The 19295-nt window shown below is 42.6% G+C and overlaps 1 protein-coding gene across 3 annotated transcripts in view; it reads left to right on the top strand.

Moving 5' to 3' along the window:
• The window catches only part of LOC120048491 (protein cordon-bleu-like), a 48954-nt gene that overhangs the window by 18082 nt on the left and 11577 nt on the right, over positions 1-19295 (top strand). For all 3 annotated transcript variants that reach the window (XM_038994501.1, XM_038994502.1, XM_038994499.1), the window contains 2 exons: positions 1894-2073; positions 13519-14125. In XM_038994501.1, the coding sequence (XP_038850429.1) occupies positions 1894-2073; positions 13519-14125 (787 nt within the window). The remainder of the gene's footprint in view (positions 1-1893; positions 2074-13518; positions 14126-19295) is intronic.

The raw sequence follows: 19295 nt of genomic DNA, 5'->3' as shown, positions 1-19295 counted from the left end.
TTTTTACAAATTATCTTTGAAAGACAGGGTCCTGAAAAAGGGACGTTTCTTTTTTTGCTGAGTTTATATGTACAGTAGCTTATATATAGGCAGCGGCCAATAGAAGGGAATAGAGTAAAGCCGACTGTGCACTGTGTAAAGTATTCCATGTCATCTACCCTTGGGATGCAATTATGCCCATGTATAAATATGTGGTTCTCTGTAGCTCAGTTGGTAGAGCATTGCGCTTGCTATGCCAGGAGAGTGGGTTTGATTCCTGGGACCAGCCATACGTAAAATGTATGCAAGCATGACTGTAAGTCTCTTTTGGATGTTATGTTATTTGAGTCAGGAAGATCTAGTAGGTGGGAGAGGCACGTGTTCTTGAGTAAGATAAGAGAAGATCAAAGTTAAACAGGATGTGAAGGTCATAAAGATGAATGGTGTCGACTTAGTTGATCCAGGCTCTGTTCTTAGAGCGGGGCAACAGTAAATCTACTGCAGGATTCCAAGACTCCAGCTAGGTTTTTGTTACATACGTCTTTATCTCTTAGCTCTACATTACTGTATAGTAGCTCGGTCTGCTTTTCCAAGCTTATACAATATGCAAGCAATTGGCAACTCACAGCTCCCTCAAAGCCACACTGACTCTCCTTAGTAGACTAGACTAGTTTGATTGTGCCTGCCTGGTGTAATGGAACCAATGAAATAGTCCCAAAAGTTCAGACCATGCCCACCTGGCACACCAGGCAGGCTCAATCAAATGATACAAATATTTTTGAAGGAAAACAAATACTATTTATGCCCAGGTCTGAATACCTTTGAGTGCTTTTCTCTCCCTCCTGCACATTTTCCATTAATTCTCCCCACTGTGAGAAGTGCTTGGTTCACTGATTACCTCTAATGACTAGAATTTAATGTTTTAGTCATTTTAACTTTTTTTTCATGACTACTTTGATCTTCTGCCCAGGAGTTGTCTGAGATGCTGTGTCATTTTGACTTAATATGTTTTCCTTTCTTTTCTTTAAACTCCCCCCCACCATCGTTTAAAGATGCATATCTTTGTTCCTAGTTGTGCTACAGTACAGAGACAGAAGCTTAGGACGTTTCAGATAGCCTGGACCCAGATCTGTTTGTGCTGTCTTGCTCCTTTTTATGATTACTTGGCACGACATTGAGCATAGGAGTTGGAAAGGCAGTGCAAACAGATCTGGGACCAGGCTAAGCTTCAGATGCTTAGTAAAGCCTTTGATCATTCTTTGATCGTCCCCCATTGCTCAGCAGCATCCCTCCCAGACAGACAGACGGTGTATTAGCGAGGCGGCGTAGCTACAGAATGGTAATAAAGCTGACTGCAGCTATCACAACTGTCACAAAGCATCCTGATTCAACAGGGATCTGAGTGCCTCCTCTTGCAGACTAGAGGAGACAGACCCAACACTGAGCTTTGCATTGGCTTAATTTACGACTGCAATAACAGACTATGATGAAGATATGCTGATATTGTAGATTCAGTCGTGAGCCCTTGTTAGTCGGAGTCTCAAATGGCACCCTATTCTCTATATAGTGTTATGTGTCCTTGTCAAAAGTAGTGCACAACATAGAGAATAGGGTGCCACTTGGGACAGCGTTAGTGAATAAAGCGCATGACCCATGCTCACCCTTCAGGACTGGCCCTTGACATTTCCACTGTCCACCATATCAACCTGTGATTTTGGGTTTCTGAGACCATTTAGAATTACCTGACCTTTAAATGCCACTCAGTTCATATGTAGTTCTGTTCTGTGTGTTTATAATTGTGTATGTGTGTGTGTGTGTACTCACACATCTGTTTGTGTGAATGTGTCACATTTATCTGTCTGTGTCATTATTTTTATGTTCTGCATTAACCTTTCTCTCTCCCTCCTCATCCAGGGCCTGTCAACAGTGTCCATCGTGCCCTGTGTGGACACGCGGCCCAGCACCCTGGGCCAGTCCCAGTCTGCCATGAACATCTCCAAGATGTCCCCCAGGATAGAGATTAAGAAGAGGCGGGCCCCTCCGACCCCGGCCCCCACACCCTGCCAGGGCTGCTACACACTGGAGGCCTACCAGGTGAGGGGGCAACACACACACACACACACACACACACACACACACACACACACACACACACACACACACACACTTCAGGTCATGGTGACCTGTGTTTAGATCTACTATTGCAACATTGGATAAACATTTCCTCTAATCTCCTTGTGTTGTTTGTGGATATAATATCAATAGTAGTAGTGTTCTTTCTCTTCTCGTGGTGTTGTTGTGGGAAATGTTGTTTTTTCACCATGTTATGTTGGCTCTAAAGGTTTTCTCTCCTGTTGGAGAGAATGGGGTTTGTCTGGAACTGTGTGTTGTGGTCATAGTGACCGTTACTAACAGGAACACACTGGTTAAGCTGTGAAATGGATTACATCCTAAATGCCACCCTATTCCCTATATATAGTGTACTACTTTTGACCAGGGTCTATAGTGCTCTGGTTAAAACTAGTGCACTATGTAGGGAATAGGGTGCCATTTGGACAGATACTCCGGTAGAGAAGCACAAGGTGTCCACACAGTATTCCGTGTACTACTCAAGCTGTTCTTCCAATCAGGATTTAATTTGGGTTTATGTTGTCGTGGCTCCCAGTTTTTTTCTCGCCTGTCTTGTTATACCCTTTATAGCAACAATTTGATAGCCTTTCAGACAATTAAATAAAGTGCCGGATCAGAAGTGTTCAATAAAAGTAGCTGATTGATGTGCTGTTGTGTTGTTTTTATGCAGTTTTTTTATGGTAGGGTGCTAGACGTGTTTTCTTTTTACTAAACGGCTTGGTAAATCATGGTATTTAATGAACTTTAACATACTTTTTTAGGGTAGAGTGGTCTGCGTGCAGGCAGCAGGCAGCCAGGTTGCACACAGGCAGCTCGAGATTATTTGATTGACAAGTAAAATGCCTGTTCAGTGGTGCATCGAAGCTATCTCAAGAGAGGGTTTCGTGTCGGCATTTAAAAAGCCGTAGTGTACCCTTACAGACAAACAAACATGCTGTAGCCGAGTCGCTTTCAAGGCGCCACATTCCATATGTCTGAAAGGGTATTAGACACTGTTCAGAAACACCACACTGATGACGTCTTTATCAGTCCGTTCACCCAGAGATAAGCAACACTTGCTGTCCTGTGACTCGCTAGCACGGATGAGACAAAGTATTGTGTTTGGAAGATGGCTGGCTGCATGTTGAGACACATGGCGCATGGGCCTGATGTAACCTTTTGTGAGGGTTAGACAAGGACAGAGAGATCAGATGAGGACGGAGTGCCTGAGGGATGGGATGGCTGCTCTTAGGTCTCCTTTCCATGAGCCTGAGCTACTGGTAGGATGGCTATTGTTGTAGTGATGACAATCTGTTCCCCTGGGGTATGACTACACTCTGTATAGCAAAATGTGCTATATAGAACCTAAAAGGGTTCTTCGGCTATACCCATAGCAGACCCTTTCGAATAACCCTTTTTGGAACAAAAAGGATTCTACATCCTTTTTGTTCCAAAAAGGGTTCTCTCAGGTCAAATTCTTATGGAACCAAAAGGGTTCTCCCAGAAACCAAAAATAATCCTTTTGGAACCCTTTTTTCTAAGAATGTTAAGCTGGGAATTACCAGGGACCTCACGATACGATATTATCACGATGCTTAAGTGCCGATACGATATGTATTGCGATTCTAACAATTTTATATATATTGCAATTCAATACTGTGATTTTATTGCGATTCGATGTTCCAAATATATTGCTCACCATATGTCTGCTGCAGAGGGACAAGAGAGAGCCATGAGAAAACAAGTTTTGATCAGTCATGGAAATAAAGGTGCTGAAAACAAATTGGCTTCCAATTTAAAAAGAAGATGGAGAACAAGCTATGGAGGAAAAATACTGGAGATTTGGTGCAGGTACAGACAACTAGCACAAAAATAATATTGCGATATTGTCAAAAACTATATATCGTCAAAAATAACATCCTGATAGATAACTGTATCGATTTATTTTCCCCATCACTAGTTATGACCCTCTATTGATCTCAGTACAGTATCAATTTACAATCAATAGTCAAGCCCAAGACCTTATTAAATCAAATAGCCAACTGGGTTTATCTGGGGTCAAGACAAAAAAATGGGTGCATCCCAAATTGCACCCTATTCCCTTTTATAGTGCACTTCAAAGGGAATGTGGTGCCATTTGGTATGCATCCAACATCTTGTGCTGAAGGACTGTTTTAAGCTTTTATTAGGCAAATAGCTGACATTATGATTTGGACAGGAGTAGGCTAACATGCTGACGAGACGGCACGCACGCGTGTGACATTGCACTCATGTTGATTTTGTCCACCCACACTAGATGTGATCAGGACACGCAGGTTGAAATATCAAAACGAACTCTGATCCAACTATATTAATTTGGGGACAGGTCGAAAAGCATTAAACATTGATACCAATTTAGCTAGCTCGCTTGCTGTTGCTAGCTAATTTGTCCTGGGATATAAACATTGTGTTATTTTACCTGAAATGCACAAGGTCCTTTACTCCTTTATTAATCCACAGATAAAAGGGTAAACAGTGTTAGTTTCTAGGTATCTCTCCTCCTTCAGGCTTCTTCTTCTTTGGACTTTATATGGCGGTTGGTAACCAACTTTAAGTTGCATTAACACTACCGACTGGACTGGAGTGTGGACCTCAGTTCATCTTTCAATCACCCACGTGGGTATATGCTCCTATAAATCAATGAGGAGATGACACGTGGGTATATGCTCCTAAAAACCAATGAGGAGATGGGAGAGGTGGGACTTGCAGCATGTCACGCGTCACAAATAGAACCAAGTTTTATTTTAGCGCCTGGCTACACAGACGCTCGCGAACAGTGTGGCTGCAATGATTGCAGTGCTCACGCACGCAACGCGAGCGGTGTGGTCAGCATGTGAGAGGTCATGTTTAGAATGACATTTGTGACATGGCCTAGCCTGTCATCCTGAGCTTTCCGCTTCAGTGTTCGGTAATAGGTTTGACACAGGCAAGCACACTTGTGTAAGCCTGTTTGGCATGCTGGAAAGGTAACATCAGACTTATGCAACAGGAGTCTCTAGTGGCAGACACACTGTTAACATAAACACCAGATTTGGTTCTGAGATTGCAGCAGTGAATGAGGTGTATTTTGGTGGCACAACATCAAATATGTATAAGTGGGGTGTCGTGTTTCCAGAGGCAGATGGGCATGAAATCAGTTTGACAGGCTCTTTATGCCAATGTTACTGTACATAGTCAGAGGACAGGTGAGGTTGAGGGTTCAACAAACAAAAGTTTGCTGTACATTTTTTTTTTACAAATATCTCTTGGATGAAATAGCATTAACTCAGAAGACCACTGAAGGGAAGGGGGTTAGGTAGGTTAGAATAGTGATTGGTCTAAGAGACTTGGAGCCTACTGTAGGAACACAGTGTTGTACATGATCATTATAGTCGGTACACGTTCAATACATTTTGTAATAGACATTGAGTAATATGTCTTCAATGGTTCCATTTTTGGGGGGTTCAATCTGCTCACTCCAGGGTAGGGTTGCACAATTCCAGTAACTTTCCCAAAATTGCCAGGTTTTCCAGAAATCCTAGTTGGAGAACTCTAGATTCCTTGCTCCTTTTTCCCCCCTGATGCTGGGAATCTTTCAACCAGGATTTGTGGAAAACCTGGGAATCTTGGGAAAGTTACCAGAATTTTCCAATCCTACTCTAAGGAGTGTTATTCTTCTCTGAATCTCAGTAGTTGACCTGATCTATTCTCAAGTATTTAAATCAACGGGACACAAGTCATGGAGCCTACTGAATATCCTCTGTTTTTCTCTGCAGCATGGCTCCTAGTGATGTTGATGTAACGACTCCTGGCTCTGGTTTCAGGGTGGACCTGCCAAGCAGTACAGTCTGAGGCAGCATCCCTATTGGTCCTGGTCAAAAGTAGTGCACTATGTAAGGAATAGGGTACCATTTGGGACGTAGCCTCAGACTCCATCCCATCAGGGGGATAGCTGGCAGCACAGGCTAAGTGTGATTGATTGAGATGGCTAGCATTACCTGCGTAAACCATTCCTTAGGGAGATGTCATAATCTGAACCAAGAGGGGTTTAGTCTTTCATAACAATCCATCATTGGCTTTTTGTACTGCAGCGCTATTAATCCACTTTAATGTAGCCTACCGTTTTAATCTGTTTCAGCAAGATACAAGTTGTCTGTTTACAATCTGTTTACAATCTTGCGTGGTTTGGATATTTCTACATTGGGCTGATGATACCATTCTCAATAATAGTTGTGGACCCTTTCTATAAAAAAAAACTTGAATTCGTGGGAAACCTCAGTTTAGATCAGTAGTGTTTTTTTTAAATGTTCCACATTCTGTAAGGTCACACATGATGCCTTTTTAAGAGGAAGCTTGTGATCTGAGTCATATGTTTGCAATCCCTCAGTTAGGCCTACATGATTGCTACGCAAGTAAACCATGTGGCTGCAGAACACTGAGTTAGTGAGAATGGTTGGTGTGGAAGCCTTAACTTACTCAACGCCTCTCTGAATTTGACTATTCAAGTGGCCTGCCTTGGTTTTTCAGTCCATCTGCTGACAAGACCTCCATTTCCTTTAATCAACACCCTCTGTAAATGAAATTCTATCACTTAAGGCCATGCTGGTTATTTTAGGTTGTCTTGTTTCACTTCATGCAAACTTGCTAGTTTATGTATGAGTGATTAGGCAACACTGTGGATTTTTCAGTGTGACAGGCTGTGGAACAGTGTGATTAAAATAAGTGGGAAACTCTAATAGTTTTGAGTGCAGATTTAGTGTGTATCCCAAATAGCACCCCATTCCCTATATAGTACACTACTTTTGACAAGAGCCCTAGTCAAAAGTAGGGCACTATATAGGGTAGTGTTTCCCAACCCTGGTCCTCGAGTACCTCCAACAGTACACATTTTTATTGTATCCCTGGACAAGCACACCGGATTCAACTTGTCAAATAATCATCAAGACCTCAATGAGTTGTGTTTGTCCAGGGTTACAATGAAAAGGTGTACTGTTGGGGATACTCAAGGACCAGGGTTGGGAAACACTGATATAGGGTACCATTTGGGAGTCTCTCTATTATGCTCCTTTCCTCTTTCCTAAGGAAGAAAATGTTGTGTTCTCAGGAACAAAGGAAGAGGCCCCTAATGCCAAAACAAACAGCCCACTGGAACTGTGTAGTCTACCATCTCTCTCTCTGTGTGTGTGTAAATCTAATGAAGTAGTGGTGGCGTCTTCTCACAGAAATGTTGTGGGGAATGTTGTTTTTTCACCATGTTATGTTGGCTCTAAAGGTTTTCTCTCCTCCTGTTGGAGATAATGGGGCTTGTTTGGAGCTGTGTTTTGTGTTTATGTTCACATTTTAAATCATTATTATTTCCAAATCACAGTCTCACAGTTAAGTTTTTGAAAGAATTGTTTTGTACCTCAAAGAATGACAAAAAACCTAGGCCTTGTTGTGGTTTTATGTTGGAATGTAATCTTAACCTTAGCAGACAAAGTAATATCCTGCACTGATAAAGATTATATAATGGACCTATTTTCACTACAGTTGGCACAAGAGTAGTCCACACTTCATCTACAGTGGTACATTGGTTCTCTATTTGAAGTGGACTTATGCCTTGAGCACTGATATACTTTTACTTTGAAATCTGTGTGTGTGTGTGTGTGTGTGTGTGTGTGGTCTGACCATAAAGAGCCTGTAAATTCACTGTGCCAGCTCTGGAGCAGTGTGCTGTGTTGAGTAATTAAAAAGCTGGAGCTTTGGCAGCCAGGGGACTGAGCCTGCATCCCCAATACGCACCCTATTCACTTAACAGTGCACTACTTTTGACCAGCGCCATAGAGCTCTAGTCTAACGTAGTGTACTATGGGTCCCATTTGGGACATAGACCAAGTCAACCATTAAGGAGTGAGCTAGCATTCCTGCAGGATTAGGGGGTAGAAAAGCTATAGAAATATTTGACTGAATGATCGCATTGAGTGGCAGCACATCAGTGTATAGTAAATGTGATTTGATGCAGTCTGTGATATAGAGTTAGTAGAGCGCTGCAGGGTTGTGCAAGTGGTAGGTAGGCGAGTCTGACTGGGTGAGAGTGCACAGCAGTTTTGGCATGGCTCATGGAAAATCACCTCCTTGAAAAATCACCTCCACCTTGAAATTGCGATGAAAGTAGCAACAAGCCATAACAAATGATTTGTCAAACTTTTTTATTTTTATTCCTTGAATGTGGTTGAAGTCAGAATGTCCTTGTTTTATTTCTATATTCTAAGAAAATACTTGTGGTGTTTCTCTGGGATTGAGTCATTGTGGTTATAACGCTGTGTTACTTACTGCCCGCTACCTTGCACTTCTTTAGAGGTAGAGTTGTGTAAACTCCCTGAACTGTGTATGCACCTCCACCATCACACCACCGTCCATACTTGTCGGTCTCTGGCATACCATAGCATGTGGGGCAAAGTTGAAGCTGTAATGGAGGACTGACTGGGATATGAAGATGTGTGTGTGTGTGTGTGTGTGTGTGTGTGTGTGTGTGTGTGTGTAGGTGCACGAGTGTGACTGATTGGCTGCTCTTCAGAGTGAAAGACAATACTGTGCAGCCCAGTGCCGCAGAACGAAGCGACAGCGTCCTCTGACTAACCATTCTCTATGAATGCTCCATACTACTGTTGTACTGGAGTGTAAACATACCAGGGGAATTGATTGTGTTGCTCAGCTATGGATTACGGTTTAAAGTGACAGTGGTGCACTTTGGGATTTAGAGGAGCCAACTTAAGTCTGGGGAACATGTACATAAGATTGGCCAAACGGAGACCAAAGCTTCCCTTGCTTAGTATATTTAATAACCCTGCATGGCAATGGTTTAGCTCCCGTCTAAATCTGATTATATATGTTGGAAGCATAACGACAGCAATATAAACCGTTTGCACGCCCACTTTAGAGAGTGATGAATATTTCTCATTGGACCATACATTTACTGCATAGTTTTGAGACAGTGAGTTGTGTCAGGTCAACTTTGTGGATCTAATGGAGCATGTAAGATGAGGGAGCATGGGGAGCTAGTCTGTCAGTGGTAGAGTGAATAGTAATACCAGAGTAATGGCTGTCTGTCTCTGCCATGAAGATAGAGGGCTCTGGATGACTACTTTAAAATGGAGATAGCCCTCAATGGGGCTGCCCATGCTGTCACACAGGATGCCATTTGCAAGGATCGAACGTGTGCTGTCTTTCCATATCTATGGTCTCTGTACTGGAGGCCTGGGTCATTTGAGTTCATAGACAGCTCACCAGTTGACATGCGGAGAGACGACAGTAGTAGTACAGACAGTTTGTAGCAGGGGGAAAATTTGTTGAAGATAGAAGGAAGCGTTGACCCATTTTAATTAGGGCTGGGAATTGCCAGGGACCTCACGATACGATATTATCACGATACGTAGGTGCCGATACAATATGTATTGCAATTCTCACTGTGGTGGCAGAATTTTCCACAACATCACCATTCTATAGTATTGCAATTTGATGGTCCAAACATATTGCTCACTTTATGTCTGCTGCAGAGAGACGAGAGAGCATGAGAACAAGTTTTGATCAGTCATGGAAATAAAATAGCTGAAAACATGTTGTTTCACTATTTAAAAAGAAGATGGAGAACAAGCTATAGGATGAAAAATACCGGAGTTTTGGCATAGGTACAGCCGACTAGCGCAAGCTAACGCTACCTAGCAAAAAAAATTATAATAATATATATACACTGCCGTTCAAAAGTTTGGGGTCACTTATACCATTTCTTGTTTTGGAAAGAAAATCTAATTTTCTGTCCATTAAAATATCAAATTGATCAGAAATACAGTGAAAACATTGTTAATGCTGTAACTGAATATTGTAGCTGGCGATGGCTACGTAGGCGTACAGAGGCCCATTATCAGCAACCATCACTCCTGTGTTCCAATGGCACGTTGTGTTAGCTAATCCAAGTTTATAATTTTAAAAGGCCAATTGATCATTAGAAAAACATTTAGCAATTTTGTTATCACAGCTGAAAACTGTTGTTCTGATTAAAGAAGCAAACTGGCCTTCTTTAGACTAGTTGAGTATCTGGAGCATCAGCATTTGTGGGTTCGATTACAGGCTCAAAATGGCCAGAAATGGCCTTTCTTCTGAAACTCGTCAGTCTATTCTTGTTCTGAGAAATGAAGGCTATTCCATGCGAGAAATTGCCAAGAAACTGAAGAACTCGTACAACCCTGTGTACTACTCCCTTCACAGAACAGCGCAAACTGTCTCTAACCAGAATAGAAAGAGGAGTGGGAGGCCCCGGTGCACAACTGAGCAAGAGTACATTAGTGTCTAGTTTGAGAAACAGACGCCTCACAAGTCCTCAACTGGCCGCTTCATTAAATAGTACCCGCAAAACACCAGTCTCAACGTCAACAGTGAAGAGGCGACTCCAGGATGCTGGCCTTCTCAACGTCCGACTTCAACTGTGTATATGTAGTGCCTTTTCCACATTTTGTTGTGTTACAAAGTGAGATTAAAATGTATTTAATTGTCATTTTTTGGTCAATGATCTACACAAAATACTCTAATGTCAAAGTGTGAGAAATTTTAACAATTAAACAGTTAAAACAAATATGAAGAATAAAACACTAATATACTGTATCTTGATTTGATAAGTATTCAACCCGTTGATTCAATATACTGTATGTTAGAATCACCTTTGGCAGCAATTACAGCTGTGAGTCTTTCTGGGTAAGTCTCTAAGAGCTTTCCACACCTGGATTGTGCAACATTTGCCCATTTTATTATTTTCAAAAGTCTTCAACCTCTTTCAAATTGGTTGTTGATCATTGCTAGACAACCATTTTCAGGTCTTGCTATAGATTTACAAGCAGATTTAAGTCAAAACTATGAACTCGGCCACTCAGGAACATAAACTGTCTTCTTGGTAAGCAACTCCAGTGTAGATTTTGCCTTGTTTTAGGTTATTGTCCTGCTTAAAAGTTGAATTAATCTCTGTGTCTGGTGGTAGCAGACTGAACCAGCTTTTCCTCTTGAATTTTGCCTGTGCTTTGCTCCATTCCATGTATTTTTTTATCCTGGAAAACTCACCAGTCCTTAATGACTACAGGCATACCCATAACATGATGCAGTTACCACTATGCTTGAAAATATGTAGATTGGTACTCAGACCACTGCGCCACTCGGGAGACCCACTAAGGCAGTGCTAGCTGTGTCACTAGAGATTCTGGTTTCGAGTCCAGGCTCTGTCGCAGCCGGCCGCGACCGGGAGACCCATGGGGCGACGCACAATTGGTCCAGCATCGTCCGGGTTAGGGGAGGGTTTGGCCGGCAGGGATGTCCTTGTCCCATCGCGCACTAGCGACTCCTGTGGCGGGCCGGACGGCGTGCACGCTGACACGGTCGCCAGGTGTACGGTGTTTCCTCCAACACATTGGTGCGGCTGGCTTCCGGGTTAAGTGAGGCACGGTGTTACGAAGCAGTGCGGCTTGGTTGGGTTGTGTTTCGGAGGATGCACGGCTCTCGTCCTTCGCCTCTCTCGAGTCCGTACGGGAGTTGTAGCAATGAGACAAGACTGTAACTACCAATTGAATACCACGAAATTGTTGAGAAAAAGGGGTAAAAAATAAATAAAGATTGGTCTCAGTAATGTGTTTTTATTGGATTTGCCCAAACATAACACTTTGTATTCAGGGCAAAAGGTTAATGACTACTTTAGAAGTTTTAACGTTGCTTTATTACTTTATTGCCTTGTTGCAAACAGGATGCATGTTTTGAAATATTTTTTTTTATCTCTACAGGCTTCCTTTTCACTTTGTCAATTAGATTACTATTGTGGAGTAACTACAATGTTGTTTATCCATACTCAGTTTCACATCACAACTATTTTGAGATGAGGCTTATGTGCCCAAACTCACGCAACACCTTTTTTGATCAATGTAAAGCTTTAGGTCACATACAACATTACGGTCAAATGGGATTCACGGGCATCGAAGAAAACACCAGGTAAAAAACCTATGGGTCATGTTCGATTCTGATCTAAATTTTGAATCACACATTAAGAATGTGACCAAAATAGCTTTTTACCACCTGAGGAACATTGCCACGGTGCGGCCGTTTCTATCTCAGGATGATACAGAGAGACTCATCCATACTTTTGTTACAAGCAGGCTTGACTACTGTAACGCTCTCCTGTCTGGTCTACCCAAGAAGGTCACTGGTCAACTGCAAAACAAACAGAATCCTGCAACATGGGTACTGCCCAAGACCAGACGGAGAGACCACATTACACCGGTTTTAAAGTCAATGCACTGGCTGCCAGTGCACTTCTATTGGTTTTTACATCAATCCACGATCGTGTACCCCAATACATGTCAGACATGCTTTTAAGTAATGTACCCAGTAGGTCCCTCAGGTCCTCTGGCACTGGCCTTTTAACTATCCCAAAGCCTAGGACCAAGAGGCATGCAGAGGCAGCCTTTAGTTACTATGCCCCCAGCCTCTGGAATAGCCTGATAGAGAACATGAGATGGGCTGAAACTGGGGACATATTTAAGAGATCTTAAAACACACCTTGAAACACACGTTTTCCTTAGGCTGCTTTTTTAGTGTTTCAGTTTTTATTGTTATGTTTTGTTGTTTTATTTGTGCTTTTTCCTGTGAAGCGCCCTGCGTTGCATTAATGTCTGAAATGTGCTATATAAATAAAGCTTGACTTGATTCCCATGAAAAGATTTGAAGTGTTTTTATCTCCATGCCTCCAGGATCAGAGGACATGTTGAGATTAAATGGGTCACACATTGTTTTGTTGTATAAGGAAGCAATAATACCCCTTTCAGTAACAGCAAACAAATAAACATGGAACACTTAGGTATTTTGACTGATAGTCTGACTGACAGGCAAAGTTCCATAATCCATACAATACATTTCATCTTAAAAAGGTATTAATAACTTAAAGCTGCAATATGTAACTTTTTGTCGATCCGACCAAATTCACATAGAAATGTTAGTTATGTCATTCTCAATGAAAGCAAGTCTAACAAGCAGTTGATCTGTTCTATGTGCTCTATTTCTATGATTCCCATTCTTAAGTTATGTTTTTGCATCTTTTAGTTTTGGTTTTGTACACCTGCTTCAACTGCTGTAAATACAGTATTTTTGGTCATGGAAAATATATTTCACAACGGCTTAGATGGTACAATGATTTTCTACACAATGATTGCTTGTTTTGTAACAGATTCGAAATTTTAGCAACCAGGAAATGGAGACGGGATTTCTGCATAGTGCACCTTTTTTAATAATGATAATGAGCAGTGATGATGTCCAAGAATAAATGGTTTATAGGGTATATTGTCACGGCTAGGGGGAGTTGTTAAGCCTGAGACTCATTACTCCCTCTCTCTCCCTCTCTCTCAGGTGGCTCCTGACTCAGAGAGTACACTGAGGAAGAGGAAGGCCCCGCCACCCCCTCCTACCCCTGCTACCTCTGTCACCCCAGCTCCTAGCACCCCAGCACCTCGCACCTCTGTCCAGATGGCCCCCTCTCCCTCCCCAGCCCCCAGCTCTCCTACCCCCAGCCTGCCTGCAGAGGAGGACTCTGGCTCTGAGCTGAGCAATGGGTCTGTCTACAGCAGCAGCAGTAGCAGTAGTGGGGTTGCCGCCGGCACCTCTGTCGCTGACACCTCAATGGCCGACTCTGACTCCGCCTCCAGCAGGGCTGATGTGTCCAAGCCCGGCCCTGATTCCACCCCCAGCAGCAGGGCTGCCATGGCTGACTCCTCCCGAGACTCCGCCCCCAGTAAGGTTGACACCGGCCCCAGGAGCAAGACTATGGTCAATGTCGCCTCTTACTCCGCCCTTCCAGCAAGGTTGAAAAAGGTTGACTCCGCCCCCAGCAGAAACGCTGACAAGGCCAAGCCCACCCCCTATTTGTCCCGCAGCACCACACCGGAGGAGACCAGAGGAGAGTCTGCTCTTGGCCTGAAACTAGACGAGACGGAGAACAACAGATACAGCGCCATGGGTCAGTATCATCAGTACACATGTAGTCAATGTAAAGAGGCCGATTGAGTTCTCTCCCCCGTCAACCCACAGGCTGTTCCAGTCACAGTGTTCAGCGGTAGATGAAGGGACAGAACGTGCTTAGTCATAGCAGTCATATAACAGTGTAGCAACCCTTGCCTAGGTAGGCTCCTTAATGATCTCCTCCAAATGGTTTAACCCAATTGGAGAACACCCGCAAGAATTGTTGCACTACTACCGCTTTTCACTATAACAGGTTCCCCTCAACCTGAACTGAGTTGCTGGTGGTAGACATGATACCTGTACAGACATTTAGCCAGTAGAGACCCAAGGCAGCATAAACTAAATAACCCCCACGTCATAGGACAGGAGTTGGCCGGGATTGCAGCGCTGCAGATTTGATTGCCTTACGTTTTGTACAATCTGTCCTCAGTAAACCAGGTGAAATAGCATTGCTATTAGCCTCACTATTCCTATTGATGCACTGTAGTGTAGAATTTGACATTTCTCCATCCTAAAAGAATCCCTGTACTACCTAATCTAACAAGGGAACAAAATGCACAAGACTAGAGTTATATCGATTGTGTCTTTTCTTGAAACGGGTTGAAGCGGACAATATTTATTTAGCTTGGTGAGGATGAGAGAGGTTGAGGGAGGAAGTGTTTAGTGCAGTGGACGCACTTAAAGCAGACTGCTCTGAGGAGTTGATTTATAGACCTGGGTGTGCCTCCCTCCCCTCTGCTATTCCCAAGACACTGTGCAGAACAAATAGACTTCTGCTGGGAAGACCCTGTCAGACCCACAGACCTACAGTGGCTTGTGAAAGTATTCACCCCCTTGGCATTTTTCCTATTTTGTTGCCTTACATCCTGGAATTCAAATTGATTTTTTTGGGGGGGGGGTTTGTATCATTTGATTTACACAACATGCCTACCACTTTGAGGATGCAAAATATGTTCTATTGTGAAACAAACAACAAATAAGACAAACTGAACTTGAGCATGCATAACTATTCCCCCCCACTTTATAGAGCCACCTTTTGCAGCAATTACAGCTGCAAGTCTCTTGGGGTGTGTCTCCATAAGCTTGGCACATCTAGCCACTGGGATTTTTGTCCATTATTCAAGGCAAAACTACTCCAGCTCCTTCAAGGTGGATGGGTTCCACTGATGTACAGCAATCTTTAAGTCATACCACATATTCTCATTTGGATTGAGGTCTGGGCTTAGACTAGGCCATTCCAAGACATATAAATGTTTCCCCTTAAACCACTTGAGTGCTGCTATAACAGAATACTTAGGGTCATTGTCCTGCTGGAAGGTGAACACCAAATGTGTTTGCTTATTTTTTTCTTTAAGCAATGGTTTTTTTCTGGCCACTCTTCCGTAAAGCCCAGCTCTGTGGAGTGTACGGCTTAAACTGGTCCTATGGACAGATACTCCAATCTCCGCTGTGGAGCTTTGCAGCTCCTTCAGGGTTATCTTTGGTCTCTTTGTTGCCTCTCTGATTAATGCCGTCCTTGCCTGGTCTGTGAGTTTTGGTGGGTGGCCCTCTCTTGGCAGGTCTGTTGTGGTGCCATATTCTTTCCATTTTTTAATTAATGGATTTAATGGTGCTCCGTGGGATGTTCAAACGTTCTGATATTTTTTTATAACCCAACCCTGATCTGTACTTCTCCACAACTTTGTCCCTGACCTGTTTGGAGAGCTCCTTGGTCTTCATGGTGCCGCTTGCTTGGTGGTGCCCCTTGCTTAGTGGTGTTGCAGACTCTGGGGCCTTTCAGAACAGGTGTACTGAGATCCTGTGACAGATCATGTGACACTTAGATTGCACACAGGTGGACTTTATTTAACTAATTATGTGACTTCTGAAGGTAATTGGTTGCACCAGATCTTATTTAGAGGCTTCATAGCAAAGCGGGTGAATACATATGCACGCACCACTTTTTCTTTAAAACATTTTTTTGAAATAAGTAATTTTTTTCCATTTCACTTCACCAATTTGGACTATTTTGTGTATGTCCATTACATGAAATCCAAATAAAAATTAATTTAAATTACAGATTGTAATGCAACAAAGTAGGGAAAACGCTAAGGGGGATGAATTATTTTGCAAGGCACTGTATCTAATAGACTTCTGCTGGGAAGACCCTGTCAGAACCACAGACCTATCTGTTGCTCACAAGGCAGAACAACTAGACTTCCCCAAAACATAACAAAACAAATCATTATGTTCTGATCTGGAGTTGTATATTTGGGATTGTACATCACCGGTTGTACAGTCTGTAAAATAAATAGATGACACGCATCAATTAGGGATGATGTACTACAGGGATTTTAGATGTTTCCCCTTATTTAACCCCTGTGGGCTAAAGATAATCGTTGGTTATGTTCTATAATGTATGTGAGCGCAGTTGTTTCCTGCCTCTCCAGCTGTGTGAAGAGAGAGAACCTCTATTGGCTCTGTTAGCAGTAGTGCAACCCAAACATTTCTCTCCTCTCTCACATGGCACACTGCTCCTTTGTGCTCTTTTCCTCTTCTCGTCTGTTCTCTTTCTCTCTCTCCCAGCACTGCCTCTTCTCTCTCACACCATCATAGTGGAAAAAACTGTCCCTCAACCCAATTGTAAATGTTTGGCTCAGGCACAGAGGCGGTCTCTCTAATAGGTGGTTTTTGGATCGTTGATTCTCATCTTAAGATACATTTTCTGTCCGAAAATAAACTGGAGATTTCAACACACTCAATTGGGGCTGTTTCAATCAATCCACGCACCCACGTGTGTGTGTGTGTGTGTGTGTGTGTGTGTGTGTGTGTGTGTGTGTGTGTGTGTGTGTGCGCGTGTCCCCTCAGTGTTTTTAAAGGGCCTGTAGGTCATCTGTTAGCCTCTGCAGGGTGTTTCTTAACCTACGTCTTACATTATCTTCATTGTGCTGACAATAGGGAATCTCTCATTTTAATCTGCTGTGTGCGGTTAAGTACCGTAGCTAGGTACATATTTTTGTGGCGCTAGCTGTCACACTTGGAACGCAGTCAGTAATCTAAAGGGCCTGAGGCGCAGAGTTAGTCAGTCACTCCCACGGCCAGCTCTACTCCATGTGGTCCATCAGCTGCTGAGTAAGGGATGTGAGGCATACGTTGACATATTGCTCACATCGCTCAGCACTGGCTGCAATTACATCAGCCTTTTACTGGTTTTATCCCAATTGGCACCCTGTTCCCTTATAGGGCACTATTTATGACAAGAGCCCTATGGGCCCAGGTCAAAAGTAGTGCACTATACAGGTAATAGGGTCCTATTTAGGACCAATAAACAGTTACACCCCCGTGGCAGGCCGTTCAGCTCCAGTCCACACAATGCCATCAGTCTTTTTGTGAGATCATGATCACAAAGATTTCTCTGAATGTTTCTCTGAGTTTACTGCTGCTGTGTGCCCATACTATGTATGTGATCACTGATATGAGTCAAAGCAGACCCCCTTTTTAAATGGAAATCCAAGATGACAATATTCTGAAAATCTATAGTCAACTGTTGACTAATTTTGATTAAACACTGTTACATAAAACACCACATATGAAGTTTCTTGTTTTGTCAAGTGGCCTACTGTTCTGAAGCCCCCTGGATGTCACCGTTTGAGCTGGCCACACTGTTTCTTCACAGAAATATTTTGCACAAACACAGTCCTTACAAAGTTATGTCCTGAATGTGACCAGTTTATTTTGGGATGCAATGTTCAGACATTCACAGAAGTAGCGGCAGCGTAACACAATCATCCAAACCGGAAAATGTAGACGACATTAATTCTAGCGCTAACTGATGAAAGATTGACGTAACACAAGCAGTCATAGTTAGCTAACAGAAACAACAATGTGAACTAACTAATAGAAATAACTATTTACAATTCATCACGTCAAGGGTGAGCTCACAATTGATCAAAATAATTGAGTAAAACACTTTCTAAAAATCTAATGTAATCCGGCGATGGGTAGTGTGTGCACGCCACCCTGTTTATTTTTTCGCTTCAACCAAAGATAAGAGGAGGCAAGATGAGTTTGGTCTGTTTGCAGTATGCATGTTGAAGGGGATGTGTTGTCTATGATCATTCACTTCCCGGAAGTTTACTCGAAAGATGAGTGAAATATTCCTTCACCTCATTATAACATATTTTGTCTGACAGATGTTTACGTGACACCCAGAATGCATTGTATAATGTCAACAAACATGGCATCACACTTAGCTGGCAAATAGCTTCGCATTAGCTCATCATAATCAGTACAACATTCAAAAAAGTATTTTACACATATCAAATGCAATAATCGGAATGCATTATTTGTCAACAGTACTTGAAAACATGTGAATAAAACTGGAAATACATTATGCTCAATACATACTGTATGCTACAGTAGAAAAGACAACACGATATACAGAAAATAAGGCACTTACTTTGATAGGAACGCAGACATGTCCGAAGTTATTATTTGTAAGGAAAACAGCAATCGAGGCAATGCGAGCACCAGCCAGAAAATGTGCCAGGGGGAAAAAGTTTGTGCAAGACTGCGCAAATATCTGCATATTTGATCTGTGGAAACACTGGGGAGGTGCTTGGGCTCTCCTCGAAGAGAAAAGTTTGTCCGGCTCAGTAAAGCCTCAAACATACATTGTCCGCAACAGTGAAATGGGCTACTTTTATGTGTTCCGAGGAGGCGGAACACACCTCAATTCATACCGTTGTTAGAAAATAAAACTTGTTAGAAAATAATTAGAAATTGACAAGTTGAAACAGCCTTTAGATAATTAGCAGGCAGCGTGGGTTAACTGTCCTGTTGCGCATCAATCACATTTTGGAACAGTGCATTCTGACATCAGGTGCATAAAACAACTCACGCTGGGGCGACCGTTAAAGATATTTGGAACTCACAGGTGAAAAGGTTAAAACTGCAACATTTTCTCTCAGCCTCTTGGCAAAATGAGAACAATAACATGAGATTAGCTATCAAACAGCATTTTTTTTTTTTATCTGACCCATGACAAAAAGTGTAGAATTGCAGGAAATTAGCTTTAAAATTGCAGCATATTTTCAGAGCCTCGTGACAAAATGTGTAGACTAGATTTACAAAACTTCAAATTCTTTGGACACAAAATGTGTTGAAATGCAGGAAGTTAGCTGTTTTCC

This window comes from Salvelinus namaycush, chromosome 5 (genome assembly GCF_016432855.1).
Source record: "Salvelinus namaycush isolate Seneca chromosome 5, SaNama_1.0, whole genome shotgun sequence".
NCBI classification, from domain to species: domain Eukaryota; kingdom Metazoa; phylum Chordata; class Actinopteri; order Salmoniformes; family Salmonidae; genus Salvelinus; species Salvelinus namaycush.
The sequence above is the reverse complement of the archived record's forward strand: the minus strand, read 5'-3'. Positions and strand labels throughout refer to the sequence as shown.